Consider the following 19981-nt stretch of genomic DNA (forward strand, 5'->3'; position numbering starts at 1 on the left):
CTGTTCAGTCTAGATGTTAGCAGTCCGGATGCTGCTGCCACACTTCTTAGCTTTTTTCAGGACACATTGCAGAGCTACTACAGTAATCAAATACTTGCGGTCAGATCAGAATACCAGCTGTGGTGGGAATTGAGAGAGACATGTACATTCACTAATACCACAGAAAACTTCTGTAAGAGGAGAAACTGAAAAGACTTGAACTGTTTATGTGGGAGAGAAAATCAGCAAAGGAACATGATAAACATATATAAAACAACAGCTATAAAGTAACTATATATTAGAAATATAGAATTAGAATTCAGCTGTTTTGTATGCATGATGTAGTGAGAGATTATAGTGTGAGTGCTGTAGTTTGAGGAAAAATGTCATTACAGCTACCACGTTGGCAGGCCCACTGGAAACAAAGGCAGTAGGTTTCCAGAGGTGTTCCATTTTATAGTTATAAAACTATACAATTGTGTACCAATAATAAAAATACCTAGAAAGACTAGGAAATGAATGGATCTTCCTACTAATACTACAGCTGTTAGGTAAAAAAGTCTTCTATGGGTAGTTTTTGCTGTAACAGCCTTCTGCAGAATTTCTTATAATTTTCCCTTGAAGCAATTGAAAGTGATCGAGGTAGACCCTTATGGGTGATTCCTCTCTTGCCATTGAGTTACTGTCATAAAGCACACCAGTTCTTCAACTGAACTTTCTGTCATAATTGTCCTATTCCCTGATGCCCCAAAATTCTTCCTGATGAAGTGTAATATTTTAGTATTCTTTAAAATTATGAAAAATGGCATTAAGCAATAAGATGAAAACTGAAAATGATCGTTTCTTACCATTAAAGGCACTGCAGAGTGAAAATCATTGCACTTATTTTGATGGGGAAAGTGTTTGAAGATTCCTTTTTGCAGCTTAGAGGGAAAAGACATCTCACAGGATGTTAGGAATTTATGAAAGTAATTAGTGATATTTTACAGAATACTAGATTCAATATTAGCTTGGGAAGCTACGTAAATGTCCTGAGTGCAAGAAAGAGCTGCCGCTGGGCTTCAAGCATTTGCATATGTTCATTTAGAGAAACCTTGAAGTGTAACTTAAATATGTATAACTGTGTTTTCATCTTTATCACTCACTGATTTGTGCAACTTGTGGAGCACAGATTAAAATTAGCTCTTTTTTTTATTATTATGAGAAGACAGCTTCTCATACTGAATTGCATAATTTTGTCTTTGCGAGGATATATCAACACTGTGTGCATAAGTGATGCATCAGTGTTTGTACTGAGCCAAGCTGAGATCAATCTGTTCTATGTGCATTTTTGTTCTGCACACATCCTGTCCTGGGTGGCGAGGACTGACTGGGGATTCCTCATACCACAGGGTCTCTGTTGTGCCACAGCTCCTGAAGTACTGATGTGTTATGATTGACACAATCATAGAATGGAAGTTTTTAAAAGGGTTTAGAACATAAGTTCTAAATGACAGCACAGGTTTACAAGTATAGTAGACCCATCTGTAAGAACATTGAGCCCTTGTACTAGTATCTGTATGATTTGTAAGGATTTTTTGGAAAAGTTTTTATACATAAAGTTTATAGAGCAAAATTCTGCAATTTCTGTGAGTACTTTGTGGCTGTGTCTTTAAAAGTGAATAAACAACAATTTGGTATATAAAAAAGTTCCAACAGAAACATAAACTATTGCTAATTAATACAGAAAAGAAAATCTGATACAATTAGTGTGGTTATACTTAATTAATATGTATAATTGCCTCAACAGTTGTCTTAATTTTGCAGTTATTTCTATGTGTTCCTTTTAAAGAGTTGTGTTAATATATTACATGCACAGGTGATCACAGACAGTTGAATGTCCAAGTTCACAGATGACCATTAAGCTGTGTTCATGTCTCTTGCTCATTCTCCTTATGAACTAACACTTGGCAGTTTAACTCTCCTGGATAATTTAAGGCAGAGATGTCCAAACTCTTGGTGGGGGTGGAGGTGGTAGTGGGAGTGCATAATTTTGTGTGGAGAGAGCCCCATGCTGGCAAACATCTGCTACCATGTGATCAGGTTTGTGCCTGTGGTCCAAGTGCAGCTGTGGTCAGGGATGCTGATCACATTAGAAGATAGATTGTTCAAAACCCCACCATGTGACCTGTTGGCCAGGCAAGAGACTGGAAGTGCTTCTAGTTTACTGTGACAGAGGACATGGCTGCCTGGAACCCAAACCAGTTCCGATCTCTTTGCTACTGGCAGATAAGGAGCATTTAGAAAAAAAAAAGTCATAAACTGGGTTTGCACAAACAGGTACTATACGTGACATATCCTCGGGTCTGTACTGCAAGTACTGTGGGTGAGTGCTCCTTTAGCAACTGCTGGAGCTCTGGCATCTCTACTGTTTGCAATCATACCCTGATATTGAGTAGATCCTTCCAGAATTAAGCGGCATCATAATGACAGCTTATCCATTTAGTCTATGCTTACAAAATCAACTTGTTGTTTTATAGTAAAGAAAGCCGTGGCAAAAGTGGTGATTCCATTTCTATATATGAAAATACCTCATTCTGTCCCTTAAACGAAAGTTTGAGTTTTGTGCATTGTCAAGACAGGACAGTGAAGTGCTTGATGTATCTGAATGACAAAAGAGGTGGTGTTCAAGCTTGCTAGGTTGCTTATGTGTTTTTAATTTAATTTCTGGTGTTTATATTTAGAAATGACCATGGTTTAGCTTACATCAATTTAATGTGAGTCTGTGTACTAAGACTAGTAACAAGATTACCAGTTAGTGCTTTGGCCTGATACTTTACGATTACCATGAGAACAGTTTATTTCCTCTATTTCTACAAGTCACTTATATCAAACAACAGCAGTCATAGATAGCAAGAGCAGCTGTTTGGCTCCACATATTAACTTTATTCTATTATATTTTGCACATTGGTGCTCCTTCTCAGACCCATACTTGGATCCTGGTCTTATGTTTCTCACTGTCCACCATGTTTGTATCATCTTCCACATAAACCCCACTAACTGAGCTCATAACCCTCCTGAACTGCCACAAAACAGGATCTAGTGCAAAATTCGTATGTGTACACATTAGCAAATGAGTTCCAGGTTAAATCATACTAGTAGCAGAAAATGTAAAAATAATAACATTTAAAAAGTGCTTCTAAAGTTTGAAGAAACAACATAAAATACAACTTCTTTTCCAGCTCCAAAAGGTTGAGGAAAGCTTTTGTCTTTTCATCACGCTTTAGAGGAAAAACAACTTGGAACCTTTCTTACCAGAAAAGTGAATGAATTACAGTCTCAAGGGTTCTATGCTGAAAACCATCATCATGTCCCAGTAGTTTAAATCTTACGATTTTTCACAGGATGCTATAGTCAGCTTCTACAGTGACTGAGCTGTTTTCCAGATAAGCTGTACCTTGAGGCCCCTAGGTCCCCTTAGATCTATTAGCTGTGGCCACACAGAGGCTTTCAACGCCTTTCCAAAGGTACGAGTACACTGAGGCACATTGCATTCACAGGGGTGGGTGTGCAGTTTGTTGAAACTTGAACACTCAGCTTGAGTGCTGCCTCTCCAGACCAGCTAAATGAGCACTAAAATCTAAAGCTATGCAACTTGAGCTCAGTAGAACTCTCATCTTGCTTGTTTCCTGTAAAAGATGCATCCTGCCATATCTAGAAACCATATTAAACTATAGACTATAAACTCTCAGTGCCCTGTGCACAAACAGCGTCCAAAGACTGAGGAAAGATCTTAATTATTTGCCAATAACGTTGCAACTTTTGGCCTTATTTGTTGTTCCCTCTGCCTCCTCAGTCACAGGACAAGTGAAAGCATTAATTGGTAATTTCTCATCAATCTAGTAGTGTTGAAAATCTGATCTTCTTCCTGTGTTTGCTAAGTTAAAATACTTGTATAAATTTAATTCTCGTACTTAAGAAAAATAAATAAATGAAGTATTGGAATTCCTCCTGGTGCAAATTTAACGTGAAAGGCTTGGACGCTATGAAGTACAACTGGTACTAGAACCCAAGTAAAGTGAGTTTCAGTACTCATTAACAAAACATTTCCACACATTTTAGAGATTAAAAATACAATAATTTATAGAAATTTGCACATTAGAAAAGATCTAGCCGCTGTTCCTTGCGTTTAATTTACACAAACATCTCAGTGTTGAATAAGGGAAATCCCTTCCCTTGGTAGAAACACTGGGAAGTTCCCTGATCCATGGCCCTCCCTATCAACTCAAAGCAGCCTGTCCATGTTTTGCCTGCATCTTTACTGTTCTCAGTTCCAGTAGTAATTTGTTTGAAGAAAGGATGATAATTTATGCTATACTTGTAAGAGTTTCAGTTTTACATCCTGTTAATCGCAGCCAGCCAGTTCTAGCATCATTTGTGTGAACATTGATAAAAGCACAAGAAAATAAGCTCTGCTTCAGTCGTAACTATTTGCTTCTAAATGTGCACATACTGTCATTGAATTAACTTCGGAGCTTTTCTCTTCAAGGCAAAGAGAATAAATACAAAAGAAAAACATAAATAAATAAATGTGACTTTGTGCTTGTCATTGGCATGAATGTTCTCAGTCAGTTTTTTGAGAGGGACCGAAGTAGAGACTGGACAGATCAAAGAGCTTTAGGAAGCTGAATTTGTAGCATCTGACCCTTGTAGGGATAAGAGCAATGTCGACTCTTAGTTGTCAGTAAGATGAAAATTCCAGGACTGTTAAAGCCAGTCCCCAGCTGAAGTCAGAAAGTTTTCTCACACCATGAAATAATAATTAACACCAAGAGGCACCATGAGTGTTAGGGATGCATCTTACCCATCAGGTACCCATCCATTCCAATAAAAAGCATGGTAAAGACAGGAATGATGCCTGCTGTGTTCTGACGTGACAGTGTCGGTCCCAAAGAGCTAGAAGCTGTGTTGGTAGTCTCTCTGCTTTTTCTTATTGAAGTGTCGTTGGCTTTGTCTTTTTTATTGTTTTTTTTAATTCCTCTCTTTATTGTATGATTGAATTAACCGTTTTCCAGCTTTAAAATGTGTCTGTACTGTACTGTTTGTTCAGCTCTAAGACAGTTTCCAAGTCCAGGCTTAAAAAGCTTAATTTCCAATGCTAAGGAAAGTTCATAGGAGTTTGTATGCTTTCTTGGCACAGCTGTTAACAAGGCAATTGTTTTTCAAATAATAGATTTTTAAAACTGATTTTTAGTGGAGCTAGCCAAGCAAAGCATGTCTGATCCTCCAAAGAAACCATTATGGTGGTTTTACTAAATCATCAGTAGCAAGAAATAGTTAAAAATTGTTGTAAAACCTGCTGAATCTCCACCCTGTAACAAAAATGGTCAATTAATCTTTTAGACAGAAAGATTTAGTTCTGAACAGAAGGCAGCACACATTTACTAATCTTCATTTAGTCATTCTATGGTACCTTTATCTGTTTCCTTCAGTCTCTGGAAAGCTCGATAAATTTAACTTCCAGCAAATCACTACACAAAAGTCTGTGACTAGCCAGTTGTAGGCATCCATTTTAATAAAACTATCACCTTTAAATAACAGTAGTACCCTGTCCTCCCCCTTGCCCCTTCCCCAAGATTAACACACATGTGTCTGCGGACACCTTTGACAGGAGCTCAGAATTAGACTATTAGTGCCTGCACTGGTGTCTTAGCTTGAAATATGATCTCCTGATCATCCCCATTTACCATGTTTTGGTTTTCATGATGGAGCAGCCTCAGAGCAAAGAGAGTAGAGCCTTTTGAATGAAACTAAACAAGGAGATGAGTTTCAGGACTTCACCTACTGCACCCCAGTTCCAAAAGGGCATGGAGTCATTAAGGCAAGACTAGAGGCAAACTAAAATCAACTCTGCCCTCCACCATCCCCAAAAACCTCAGCCCCCGAACTCTGCTATGGATGTCAGGTCCACAGTATCACCTGTTTTGCTGTGGAGAGCTGCTTTTGTTGATCTGCATTACTGGGTAATGCAAGTTAGGTTGCTTGCTTGGCCAGTTGCTAACACAGATGTAGCCTGACAGACCTGAAGAAACCTCCATCTCAGGAAAACTTTACAGCTGTGGCACCACTGAATTTCATAGCACGTGTCCCTTCCCCAGGAATGTTCTTAGATTCCTCTTCTTTGTACATGCATTTTCAGAATCTGAATCTTGATCTGAATCCAAATGACACGATCTCTCATCTACATGAAAAGATGTGAATATTCCAGACTTTTTTGATGTTCAGAGTTAGAACTTATCTGTGGCACACCTATACAAATCTTCAAATTAATTTTCAGGAACGATGTTTGTCTTAATAATCTATGCTTTCCTAACTAAATCTGAATACTGACCTTCCCTATCATAGCTTGATGCTGTATCATTGGAGATTTCTATCATAAAATTGAATGGTCTCAGAGTGAAATTGAAGATTTTTTGCAAGTAAGGATAAAAGCACACTCTTAAAGCAGGTTTCCTTTATCTTTTTCTTTTTATGGGTTGTTATTCTCTTGTTCTGATGTTCAAAAACCCCTTTCATCTGTGTCTCAACAAGGCTTTCTCACCTCCCTTTTATAGTAGTACATTTAATATACAGGTTGGTTATTTAGCAGAATGAGTCTGGATTCACATTTATGTCATGTTTTCTATTTATGCTAGGCATTTTTTTGAAAAATCACACAGATTACTTAAAAGTAAAACAAAGGATCTTTTCATTTCAATAGCAATTTTTAATTCTTTATGTTATATCATAGCATTATCTTGTTTGTGTTAGTTTGTGTTCTTCCTTTTAAGATAAGATGTGATTGCATATGGGGTGTGAAGGAAAGAGCATTTCCCTTATGAGGAAAGGCTGAGGGACCTGCGTCTCTTTAGCTTGGAGAAGAGGAGACTGAGGGGTGACCTCATTAATGTTTACAGATATATAAAGGATGAGTGTCACAAGTGCCAGGCTCTTCTCGGTGACAACCAATGACAGGACAAGGGGTAATGGGTTCAAACTGGAACACAAAAGGTTCCACTTAAATTTGAGAAGAAACTTCTTCTCAGTGAGGGTGACAGAGCACTGGAACAGGCTGCCCAGGTTGGTTGTGGTGTCTCCTACTCTGGAGGCATTCCAGACCTGCCTGGACACCTTCCTGTGTAGCCTCACCTAGGCGTTCCTGCTCCAGCAGGGGGATTGGACTAGACGATCTTTTGAGGTCCCTTCCAATCCCTAACACTCTATGATTCTGTGAAAGAGGTGGGAAACTATGCCCACATGTACTGAATGTAGGAATTAAGTTACTATATGAATGCTTTCTGATATGGCATATGTCTTGCAATTAAGGATTGTGTATAATCCTTAAACTGTCTAACTACTTTGTAACATACCTAACTGTACCTCTAGCAAACCCTTCCCAGCCTATTCTACCCCAAAGTAAGATCCAGTTAAATATGTAGCTGTACTGAGTGATATTGCACTGCATAGATTTTCCAGCAATGCTCAGTAGGTTTGTTTATGCTGCTGGGATATTTTTGGTAGGTGTATAAAAAAAATTAAATTGAAGATCATTTTCACCTGTTAGTAGTTTAAAAGCAAACCTTCAGGTAAAATCAGGGGAAGCTCTGGAAAATATTCGATTTCTCTTCCACATTCATACTAGTGGATTAACAAGTTGCCAGGTAAGCATACACAGGGTGCTCCCTGGGCTTTATTGATGGCTGCTTTCATAGCAGCTGCTTAAACTGATATATAGATGCATATACTGTGATAAGTGGAAGACCAAAATGATCTTTGGTTGGGATGTATACCAGGCGCTCGACATAAAGCAGGAAAAAGACATCTGTGAATGACTAGTTGAAGTAATTGATATAAATATTCGTAGCTGTTAAACTTTTGGTGCACTAGGCAATAAATTCATATGAAAATTCACTTTCCACAGTGGAGTCTTAACATAGGAATAGGAATTCTTAACATATTAATTCTTAACATAGGAATTCTTTCAGAACTGTTTGGAGAAGGGAATTTCCCAAATTCCTTTCTGCAAGCCTACAGCTGCCACCATAGTCCCCACATGAGCACAAGTGACCACTGAAGTCTTTAGGATATTTTCAGAGTTCTGTGTAGTAAGTGACTCCCCACATTTTCAAATATAATTTTTCTCTCATTTATAACCTGACACCTGTTAGGTGTCAGTGTGAGATCACTTTTGTGCTTTTTCCTCACATGTTCACTAATGCTTAATGTACATCCTAAGTGAACACAGAGAAGTGTGACCAGACTGGCAGATTCTACCAGGCTGAGAAAAAATAAAGAATAATTTAAAGGGAAGAGGAATTGAAAATTAAATCTTATGTTAATCAAACAACAGGTGGTCAAGAGGCTATGCTGTAGACTGCTAACAGTGCTGTTTTATGAGACCTTTTCTGAGCTTGGTACCTTTTATCACCATGTAATTCATTCAAGCGCTTTACAGGAGACACTTGTTACATGTTCTTTTTTTTTGTGTAGCTTCAGAAGAAATCAGAGCAATGGAAAATACCATCCATATCTCATAAATAAAAGCTTTCTTATTTTATGTTTAGAGCCGGAGATAACATGTTTAGAGAGTGTAGGTTCTATCAGGTAATTCAGTGCAGAAGATGGAATCATAATGAGGTGCACTCAACTGCATTTAGGAAGCAACCAAACATCAGAAAAACTTAACTGTATTCATTTTTAATTTAGTATTATAAACTTTTCATTGGTCTGTTACTTTCTATACAGATATTACAATAAATTGTGATTTCATAGGCTGTTCTTAGTGCATAGTAAATGAAATTACAAGAAGGAAAAGATTGTTCATTTACTGAGGAGAAAAAAAATCATGACAATTTAGTGTATTTTGACTGTATTTCCCTTCCATTTTACATCAGTATGATATGTACTTAATGTCACTGTTGAGACACTAATAGCTTGGTAAACATAGTATCAAAAAGTTTGGCTGCCTTCTATGTCTTTTGCAGATCATTATGTAGAGTTGTTAAGGGAATAACAATAACCTAAGCAGGTATTCTAATGTTGCGAACTGTCTTATATGCTGCCAATAAAGCATTTTTATTTAGTTTAAGGATTAATTTATCTTTTGTGAATTTGTGCTAAAAGGCCTACATTCAAAAAAAGTTATATTAATAATGTCATGGTATTAGTAATGCCATTTGGAAATATGCATATAGCACTGCTAAGGTCTTATGTTGTGTACAAAAAATAATAACCCTGCAAAGTTCGTAGCTAAGAATTATGTCTGTATTCTCTCCACTGAACTAGAAATTAACATTAAAGCCTTGTGTCTCATAATGTGAAAAAGATGGAAATGAAGCATAAAGTGATTTGTAAGTGAAGGAAGAGGGGGAATTCTGATTTAGTTTAAATTTATTGTGAGCATGTTTAAATGCTATTGGTTGAATACATTTCCAGCAAATTATTAGTTCATTAAGGGGCTAGTCAGTATAAAATCATACGTCTTGTACTTCTCTTTAAATAGTATCATTGAAAGCAGAACCTTTGCAATATATGACCTATAGTGTTATGTTGTAAATCAGATGATTTTATTTTTGTAAAGGTTGGTCACGACTTTCTGCTAGACCGTGGGACCATTAGCTGGAGGAGCTGTTGTAAATCACACAGTCTCTACCTGTTTCCTCTTGTCCAACTTCCATTGTTCTCTTTGTTAAAAAATAATGTGATCTTACTTTGAATGTGTATGGATTAACCCTTTTTTGTATGGCATTACATAAAAAGGTACCTGATAGAAGCTAAGTAGCAAGCACTTCTTCTTGTAGTGAGTAAATCATGTTCCATATAGAAAGTCAAACCAATGGTGAGATTTATAGTTTTAAGTAAATGTCACAAGACTCTTAGGATTATCTTTCCTTACAAATGCACATGAATTTTCTACCTCCCACCTGACACTTGCATATGGGGAAGAGTCTTTACAGAGGTCTTCAGAAGGTTCAGTCTCACAGGAATAGAAATCATATAACTATATATACCAATATTACTCGTATGCTTTCTGTTTGCTCTAATCCTGACTTATCAATTGGCAAACAGAATCAGAACTGCGACAACTTCACACAGAACTGCGACAACTTCACAGAACACAACTCTTTCTCTAGGGGAGGTTGTAGAGTGGCCCTGTTGTGTTACTCAGGAACCTTTCCTGGTTCCACTAAACTTCATTTGTCTATGTAGAAGTAATTATTTTGTTTTTTGCTCTACCATTCTCAAAAAGTAGGAGGCAAACTCTATATTGTACTTACAGAACATTAACATTAGATTAGGTTTTTTATATTAAAAGATTTTTTGTAATGCTGTTGTGTTTTTGGATGAAAGTTTGAGAGTCTTTAGAGTGTCAATGAGCAAGAATTTGCTGGCATTATACTTCATCAGTGTGAGTCCTTTGTCAGTCCCCCCTAAAATGAGTCAAAAATATTTTGTATTCAATGTGAGATTGTAGAAAAACTTGGCAAGAAACAGCTTATTACCTTATGTCTCAAAGAAGGCAAGGTTTTAATTGATACTGCGTCTAGTTACTCTCAGTGTCACTGTTACCTGCTGAACTGGAACCTCCCATATACTCCTTCCTTCATTTGTTGCAGAAGTCTGTCTTTGGAACTCTAATAGTAGTCCTTAATATGATACTAGTTTTTTGATTTACAAAGCAATGAATGCTTTTTCATAGCAATTTTTTTAATATCTTTCCTTTTATTTTATTTCTTTGGCATGGGCAATATTTAAACTACTCCAAGCACTGAATAGGAATAGATTATAAAAAATAGGTTACAAATATTCTGACAAGTGAAGGGTTTTCTGCTTTTTTATCATGTTTATTTGAATAAATAATTTCAATAATACATCTGTTTTTCCTTCTAGGTGTTGCTTGGCACTCACATCTTCTGAATACTAAACAAATACAGTATTGTATAACTCTGAAATGTTGAAGAGGTGAAGTCAAATATAGATGTATTCCATAGCATCATAAAATAGCAAGTGGTTTCTGATTGCTGGAATTTAACTGCTGAGTGATCTGTGTAATTTAGGCCCAGTGGTGCAGTGGCTTTTTTCCCTTGCCCCATGTGGAGCAATATTTCATTTGCTGCGACTCAGCAGACAGAATTCACACAAATGGAAGGTGATATCAGATCAAGGTGCTGATTTCATTCATTATTCTGACAGTGGTTAATTTTCCCTTCTTATTTCCACTTACCATGACCTGCAGCAGAGTCTCTGAGCCCAAAACCACATTTTTTTCTTTCTTTCTGTATCAGATAGTTATATAAAAGGTATTAAATCTTCTTGAAAATCTTGCTTCCCATTTCTGTCCCATGATGGCTCAACATAATGTGAATACTATGTTTGAATTTGTTATTTTAGATAATCTCTACTTTCAGATTCATTTATTTCAGCTTTTGCTCATAAAAGTGGTTTTTTGTTGTTGTTGCTTTCTTTTTGCTTTTTTGAGTCATTTTTCTGTGATCATGGAATGAAAATGGTATTGTTGTTCTTCCCATTGATTTCCTTTCTCTGTCTGCTGCTTCTGAGACTTGGTCTTTGTCCTTGTTTTGTGAGAGGGTTAGAGCAATAGTAGAGTGAGGCTTGGTGGGCTTATTTTTCTCTCTTATGGGAGCTTCCTTATACTTTTTTTCATCTTTAGAAAGTCCCCTTTAATGTCCCTTTATACTGTCCATGGGAAAAGATTTTTCCAATAAAGGTATGTCACCTGCACTTTTACATGCGTCCTACTGGTTTAAAGAGGTGTATTGTGCTATAGGTATTTCAGAGAGCTTTTTTTGTTATTTCATTCATTCTGCAGATTAATGAGACAAAAATGTTCCCTGTATTTTCCCATCTGATATTGAAATGCAACACAGTTAAAACAAAGCCTAACTAGAAAACCAATATTTTGATTCTTGTTGATCACTCCTAGAAGATTAAAATACTTTTTTCTTGAGCATTTACCTTGTGTAAATCTCTTACTGAGTGGTATCAGGCAGCCTATTATCTGCTTAATCTAACTAGGCAGCAATTAGGCAAACTGTTATTGTTTATACTGTATAGGCCCCAGGGGCTCATGCGCAAAAATGTGGCTCTTCAAATAATAGCAAAAGTATGAACTGGATCTTAGGTAGTGGATCGTGAACAACTGCTTTTTGACTTCGATAGGCAATAAAAAACCCCAAACACCTAAAAAAAAACAACTAGTGGTTCACATGAAATAAAAATATTTCTAATTCTTTTTCAAGACAAAACACCACAAGAAATTATCTTTTTTTACCTTCAAATCCAAAGCTTCAAATTCAGACTATTCTCTGCTCTAGTCTTTCTCTAAATAAAACTTTTCAAAATAAAGTGTATTGCACTTCAGAAAACACGACTTCTCTAGTGGGCAATATATTTGTTAGATGGAGAACACTTCTTTCGGTATTGATGTTACTATAAAAATATGTTGTCAAAAAGATATCGAGCAGAAACCTGACAGAACAAGAGGATTTCAGAGTTACTGAAATGGTCATCTTTCTGCTCTTCATAATTTAGCTCAGTCTCCCAAAGTGACCTTCTAGTTAGCCCGCAGCTGACAGCAACAGATGATGTTGTCAAATTCAACTTGAGAATTCAGAAAAAAATCTGAAAGCAAAACATTTGAATGAAAAAAAAAGTTTTAATTTCATCTTCTATGAACTAATTTTCCCAAGTTGACCAAACCCCATTATCTGTAAAGAACCAGTCCTTCATACTGGATTTCATCAGTTCTGGATCTTCTCAGCTCCCTTTTGCTTTAGTGTAAGGAGATACTTCATAATCTACAATATATACACTTGCAGTATTTCCCTTTGGAATATGGATCACAGGCATTAATTTGGATCAACAGATAAGACAAGACAATATCGCTAGAATCATTAATAGTAGTATTCTCAAAATAAATGTTTCCTGAGGCATAAAACAAACACATGAAGACAATGAAAGTGACATTGACATAAACAATTGTATTTTAGATTTGTGTTAGAATCGTAACCTGAGGCAAAACTAAACATTTACAAAAATTATTTGAATTTTACCTGTTTTGCCAGAGAAAATGCTGCAGACCCAGCCTATCTGCTGCCTACAAAATGTAGTCTGCAATAAAGCATTTATCACCCTCACTCTGGGAACCTCTTGGTGATATTCTCACTGAGGTTTCTTCACAATTGATCACACACCATTTTTTTTTTCTTGTACTGTCTTCTCTGTTTCTTGTTAAGATTGAGAATTACTTTCTTTCTTTAAACACAAGCCAAATTCAATTCAAGTGTAGTCAGAAACATTAAAAATATGATGATTTGGGATTCCATGTTTATTTCTGTGACTTGCATATCAAATATACTCAGTGTCAACAAATCAAAGGATGTTGTTTGTTTTTCCTAGCTGCTATCTTTCACAGTTTATCCTGGGGTCTGCTAGTTAAGTTTTCCTGTTTCTATAACCTATATTATCATCATCAGTAGTGATCTCAATGTTCCAAAGTTTGTTCTTGTTTTTGATAAAGAGATGTAAGAAAGCTAAGATACAGTGTATTCACCTGCCCTTTTAAAATGAAAACCTTTATTAAGTGAAATCCAGGAATATGCTATTGCTGTGGTCATATGGATGTGTAATTGCCCAAAGTGCAAATTTTACATCTTTTTTTTTTTTTTTTTAAGTACACCGTTCCTGACATTTTTGGAGAGAGAACAGTACATAAGATTGGTCTCTATTTTGCCAGCCCTTACTTTGTTTCTAGGCTAACCCCATACCCTCCAGTCTTCACAAAGAACTGGAAAGGAGCCTATACTTTTTTAAAGATCAATGAATTCAAACCATGCAGGCCAGCTCAATACAGAGTGGTTGAAAAAGGTTGTGTTTTTGTGGGGGCATTTTGTTTGATTTAAGCAGCCTTTGCCATCCTTCTCATTCTCTCTACTGTGCCATCTCCCAGGTGAGACTGCGGTGTAGCACCAAGCTGTGAACTGGATCAGGGAACTGATGCAAATTTTCAAAAGAAGCAAACTGAGAAGGATAGTAGATGCTGAGAAGAAAATAAAGACAGGACAGTGTTTGCTTAGGCAAGCAAAACTGCCAGTAGAGAGGCTCGTTAAAATATGGATTGACTGATTGAGTGTTAATGAAGGAAATTATTAAGCTATTTAAATGTGTCTTGTGAAAACATTATGAGCAACAAGTTGGACAAAAAAAAAAAAGAGAACTTTAATGTCAACATAATATTTTAAAGTTGAATTCTAATAACTGCTTTGTGTGACTATTATTACTGCAGTGTCTTTGTTCTGAAAAATCTCTGCTGGCTGATTACTTCTTCAATGTGGAGAGAGTGCATTATTAAAAGTTCCTTTAAAAAAAAAAACACACAGATTTTTGTCTTTTAGAAGTGCATTACATAAGAAAGAAAGGGTGGAGGGGGAAATACTGAGAAATGACGCAAGAGAATGAAGGAAACCCACTAAACAGAAATTAGATTGGAGGAGAAAAAGTGGGAGAAGAGAAAGTGAGATAATAACAAGAATATGAACAGCACTAAAGTATCTGTAAAGGAATCTTTTGCAATTAAAAATGCATGTAATAATTTCAAATGCAAACTAAAAATGTAAAGTCTTATGTGGATAATGAGACAAATTATTCTGAATTCACTTTCTGTTCTTCCCAAATATAATCACCCGTCTATTGGTGATTACAGACATTTCAGTGCAGACATGACCAACCTAATGATGTTGCAAAGAGTTAGAAAATAATTTTCTTGAGGGAAATTCAAACAATTTTGTGTGTAGGTTGATGTTTATCTGTGGTTCATTCATTACACTGGAAAACGAGGTGTAGATCTCCTGGATTTATTGCCCCAAAAAGAACATTTTTACTTGCAAGATGTGATGTGGAAAGATTAATACAAGTCTTTCTTTCATTATTGATAATTCATCTAAAAGCTCAATGATTTCTAATTATAAGATAATATTTTGTTTTCCTATTCTGCATTTGTAAAATGCTGAAAAAACACGAATTCTGTCCTGATTTGTCATGGATAAAGCTTTCATAAGATCCTTATTCAGCCTGCATTTTTCTTTGATATAAGATCTGGAAAGACTGTCTAAGAATCACCTTTGGTGAGAACTGAGAAAGAGGAAATACCTACATATATGTGAGACCTCTTGGCCTAATGGATAGCAATCCTTTTGTTTTACCAGGAAAGATCTTCCACAAGCTTTCTCTAATTCTGAACACAACAGTTTCATGTCATCTTTTGAAAGAATGAGAAATGCATACGGAGCCTGCATCTAAAGCCAGCTTTAGATTTAAAATTACATTAGGGACAAGAAATAAGTATCAGTCTTCATCAGTAGCATCGTCTTGCCTGTTTCTTTTTGCAAAGATACTTTCAAGTAGCTTGGTCATGAACTCTCTGTGATTGTCAAATATTACTCTAATTTGCTACATGAAGACTATGTACCATCAGCATTATCTGTACAAAAGCATTTTATGTACTGAATCTTCTTAGCACTTGATTTAATAGTGCTCCTTCTGGAGCTTTTCCTTTGTGCAGTAAACTAGACTTATTTAGAGCTGTTGGCTCTGATCCACCATTTCCTTGTTAAGTATTTAGAATTTGTAAGTGTTTTGACCCTTTTGCCAATGCAAGTAGTCCTAATTCCAGCAATTTACACTTGTCACTTTGCTTTAAACTCCATTACCACACACTGAATTTCTACACAAAATGGCTTGGAGACCATTTAACAAATAACAAATTGGAGATAGAGGGATTTTGTCCCTCATGTCACAATTAATTATTTATTGAGATTTTTATTTTGTGTTGCAGAATTGTGACCTGGCCCAGCAAAGTATTGTTCATGTTGTTCAGAGTCCACAGAAGAACACTCAGAATAAGGATGAGACAGAAGATTACCATGCTGGAGGTGTTCTAAAAGCTTTGGAAAGACAACCTGAAAGTCTAACCCGTGTAGATCTCGGCACCAGCATCCTCCCATCACTCTCTGCAGGGCTGGCTGTTATTCTTGATACTACAAACCCTGGCATTTCTCATCCCTCTGAAAAATCAGGTAAATCAGGTATTTGGTACATTTTAATACACAGATCTGAACATTTGCCTGTTATTTTTCTCAGGATGAACAGTTCTCTACCACAGGAAAAGCAAACAAACAAACAAAAATAAAACAAACACAAAATCACCACATGGTTTATTTTAGTTATTAAACAAAAATACAACTATATTGAGAGGTGATAAGCATCTGATGTGTCTTCTAGCAAAATAATTCTGCTTAGTGGATAAACAGTGATTTCTTGTGTTGTTCCTGTCTCTAACTTCTATTATGCTAATATTTTCACAAATTATTATAAGCTGGCAAAAACCCCAAAGGTCTGTGAGAAGGCAAAAAATAGTCTCTGTAAAATTTTCATAACAGAAGTTTCCTTAACTAGAATGTTAGGCAGCTTATGCATTGGAAATGTGCCCAATCCCAATATGTTGTAATTTTTTCATATCCATACATTTTATAAAACACATTTCTATACAATAGACTTATTATTTATAAGAACATAGCTGACACAAAATATGATAATTCTTATGATGGATTTTAGTAGCTCTTCATGCACCAAATTATTACTGAGAACATCTTCTCTTCTTCATGAAAAGATACATCCTGTAAAGAGACATCACTCTGTGCAGCAACAGAGTCTGAGTTGTGATTTGTTTTAATAGTCCATCAGAGATTTCTTTTTAGAAAGAACAGTACACAAATAGCCTTTAAAATACAATACAGAAGACAATACCAAACAGATAGGTCCAGAGTACACAATATACTTTGTGACTATGACAGAGATAGCTCTGTGAGTAACCTGACCACAGAAATCATCATGCTTAACATAATGGCTACTAAAACTATTAAAATAACTTCTGGAGAATTTCCTAAGTAATTCATGCAGAAAATACACAATTCATGGGAGGGTCACAGAAGTGTTCCACAACTGACTTGATCAACCTCTTACTGCCAGCTAATGATGAATGAGTGCAGTTTAGGAACAAATTAGGACCCAGCTTAATGATCCACATCTCCCAATCTGAATGAATAATGAGATAAGAGGGGTGCATTCAGATTTAAATCTGGTGAGCTATGGACAGGGTTTCAGGCTTACTCTCAGAAGCAAGGCAATGGTGTGAACTTTTTAATCCTACTCCGTATTTATTTTTTCGTTACTGTACATAGTATGTACAGGGCTTTAATAGTTGTGATTAACTTTACAGAGTAGTTTATACATGTGTAAGGCTTTCTGAAATTTGTCAAGTGGTGTGTTTTTCCTCAGATGGCAAACTCTTTGAAGCTAAGAACAAACCAAAAAGTATCTTCTGTTGCAGCAAATATTTTCATTGCACAATGACAATTGTTACTTATATTCTGGTTTTGATGTACAATATGTGTTTGTCCATGAGAAAATCAGAGGTTTGAAAGTCATTAACGTGCTGAAAAAAGTATGAAAACTGATCTAAATAATCTCTGCATCAAAGATTTCCATGTTTACTGTCTTTGCAGACAAAAGTAATAGAAATGTCCTTTTTGTTGTTGTTGTTGTTTTCTGTCTACAAGTAACACCTTGTGTGATTTCTAATGAACATGTGAAAAAATCTCAGCAGAGGACTGTCATCCTACCTTACCCCCCACCTACTCCTGTCCAATGTCTGGGACAAAGTGCGTTGATAACCAAGGTGTAAGCAAATAAACTATGTTCCACATTGGCTGCATATCAGTAAATATAGGGTGAAGGCATTTTGGCCTAAGAAACAGTGAATCTGGAAAACATAAGAGTTTGTATGGCTCATCAGCTGAATGAGAATGAGAATGTGTCATGATGCCAGGTCCAAGAAAGCTAATATGATCTTTGGAAGTAAAAACAGAAAACACTGAGTGGAATAGAGAGTATGGTTGTTCTCTGCTTTTGACACTTCCATAACTAAAACTGGAATGTAACACACTTTTTGATGTTGAAACTTCAGGAAAGCAGCTGAAAATATTAGAAGGTTCAGGAGAAGAGTCAAAAAGAATCCTACAAAAGCGCAGCTTATATATGTTAGTATAATCTTGTGGCATCCAGGGGAGTGGAAATTTGATAACAGGGGAGTCTTAGGTCTCACAAGCTATTTGGGGATTTAAGCTTTCATTATCTAGAAAGTGAAAGCCAGCAAATATAAATACCACACGTATTTTAACTTGCTAGGAAATCAACCACTGACACAAGTTATCCTGGCTTATAATGAATTTTCTGTATTTGGCAATTTGAATATTAGGATATTCACTGTAGGACTTTTTGTTTCTGAAACGTATGTCCAGCAGCAGGGATTGGACTTGAACCTAGAAGTAATACGGACTGTGCCAGGCAGGAGGTCAGAGTATAGAATCACGTTGCTTCCCTCTCTAAATGTATTTATTAATATCAGCTCTTCATGTCAAGCAAATTTGTAATTTCAAAAAAATACCAAGTTAGTTTGACAGCCTCTGTTTTCTGTAAGCTGACATTAATGCTATTATCTATTTAAGTCCCTGTTTAATCCATCATCAATTGTTTGAAATGATTTGTCTGAAGTGATCGTTCCCCTGTAATCAGTGCTGCTGAGGCTGCACCTTGAATCCTGCGTTCAGTTTTGAGCCCCTCACTATGAGAAAGTCATTGAGGTGCTGTAGAGAGTTCAGAGAAGGGCAACAAAGCTGTGAGGCGCCGGTAGCACAAGTCTGATGAGCAGCGGCTGAGGGAACTGGGGCTGTTTAGTCTGGAGAAAAGGAGGCTGAAGGGAGACGTTGCTGCTGTCTACAACTACCTGTAAGGAGGTTGTAGCATGGAGGGTGTTGGTCTCTCCTCCCAAGTAGCAAGTGATAGGATGAGAGGGAATGGTCTCCTGTTGTGCCAGGGGAGATTTAGATTGGGTATTACGAAAAAATTCTTCACAGAAGGTGTTGTCAGGCATTGGATCAGGCTGCCCAGGGAAGTGGTTGAGCCACCTACCATGGAGGTGTTTAAAAGGCGTATGGATGAGGTTCTTAAGGACATGGTTTAGTGGTGGACTTGGCAGTGCTAGGTTAACAGCTGGACTTGATGATCTTAAAGGTCTTTTCCAACCTAGATGATTCTATGATTAGATATGGTCATCATTATTTAGGTCTTTTTGACTTTTAAATAGTGCTTATGTGGTCTGTTCCCTAGAATATCCTGGTGTTCTTTAGCTAGCCTTTTAAAAGTGCTTGCGTGCAAGTTGTCTCTGTTTTCTTGTCTTTCCATGTTCCTCTTTTCACAGAAGAGTAAATAAGTTGCTGGTATGTATTGACTTAGGTGTGCCAAACTGTAAATTCTAGCAAAAATAGACACTGATTCTTTTTCACCTACTTAGGAAATGCTGTACCAAAACTTAATGCACGTTAAAACCTCTTGTCCTTACATATAACACAAATACGCGTTAGGGCAGGAAAAGCTGTCATTAGCAAAAACCTCAGTATTGCCAGTGCTGAAAAGCATGATGTGATGAGCTAGTTCCCAGTCTGTGTAAGTCTGATATGTGAATGACACAGGCAAAAACTTTTAGAAGGGAAAGTCGCATTTTAAGGGTTTGGGTAGTCAGAACTGTGCAGACATCCAAGGGAAGCTCTGATAAAAAAAAAAACAAAACCAAAAACAGTTTTATTGGGGTTATTGCTGACATGGTGTATGGGGATATAGCGGAAGATTTGGTGAGGAGGTTAGTTAAATGTAAATACACTCAAGTGACTTGCACCTGTCTGTAGAAAAAGCACATATATCACACTAATTGTTTTACTGACCTTGTGTGCTTGATGAGTAGAACCTCTGTGTTAGATAACATAGGCCTGTGAGAAACTCCAGGCACCTTATCACTGTGTCTGAGATTCCTGCTTTGTTGTGAGAAAGAGCGAGAGGCTGCGCCTGCCTG

The 19981-nt window shown here is 36.6% G+C and overlaps 1 protein-coding gene across 3 annotated transcripts in view; it reads left to right on the forward strand.

Moving 5' to 3' along the window:
• The window catches only part of PRKN (parkin RBR E3 ubiquitin protein ligase), a 725918-nt gene that overhangs the window by 227805 nt on the left and 478132 nt on the right, over positions 1 to 19981 (forward strand). For all 3 annotated transcript variants that reach the window (XM_082048436.1, XM_082048435.1, XM_082048437.1), the window contains one exon: positions 15851 to 16091. In XM_082048436.1, coding sequence (XP_081904562.1) covers positions 15851 to 16091 — 241 coding nt within the window. The remainder of the gene's footprint in view (positions 1 to 15850; positions 16092 to 19981) is intronic.

The sequence above is a fragment of the Streptopelia decaocto genome (assembly GCF_964273445.1).
Source record: "Streptopelia decaocto genome assembly, chromosome: 3".
NCBI lineage: Eukaryota > Metazoa > Chordata > Aves > Columbiformes > Columbidae > Streptopelia > Streptopelia decaocto.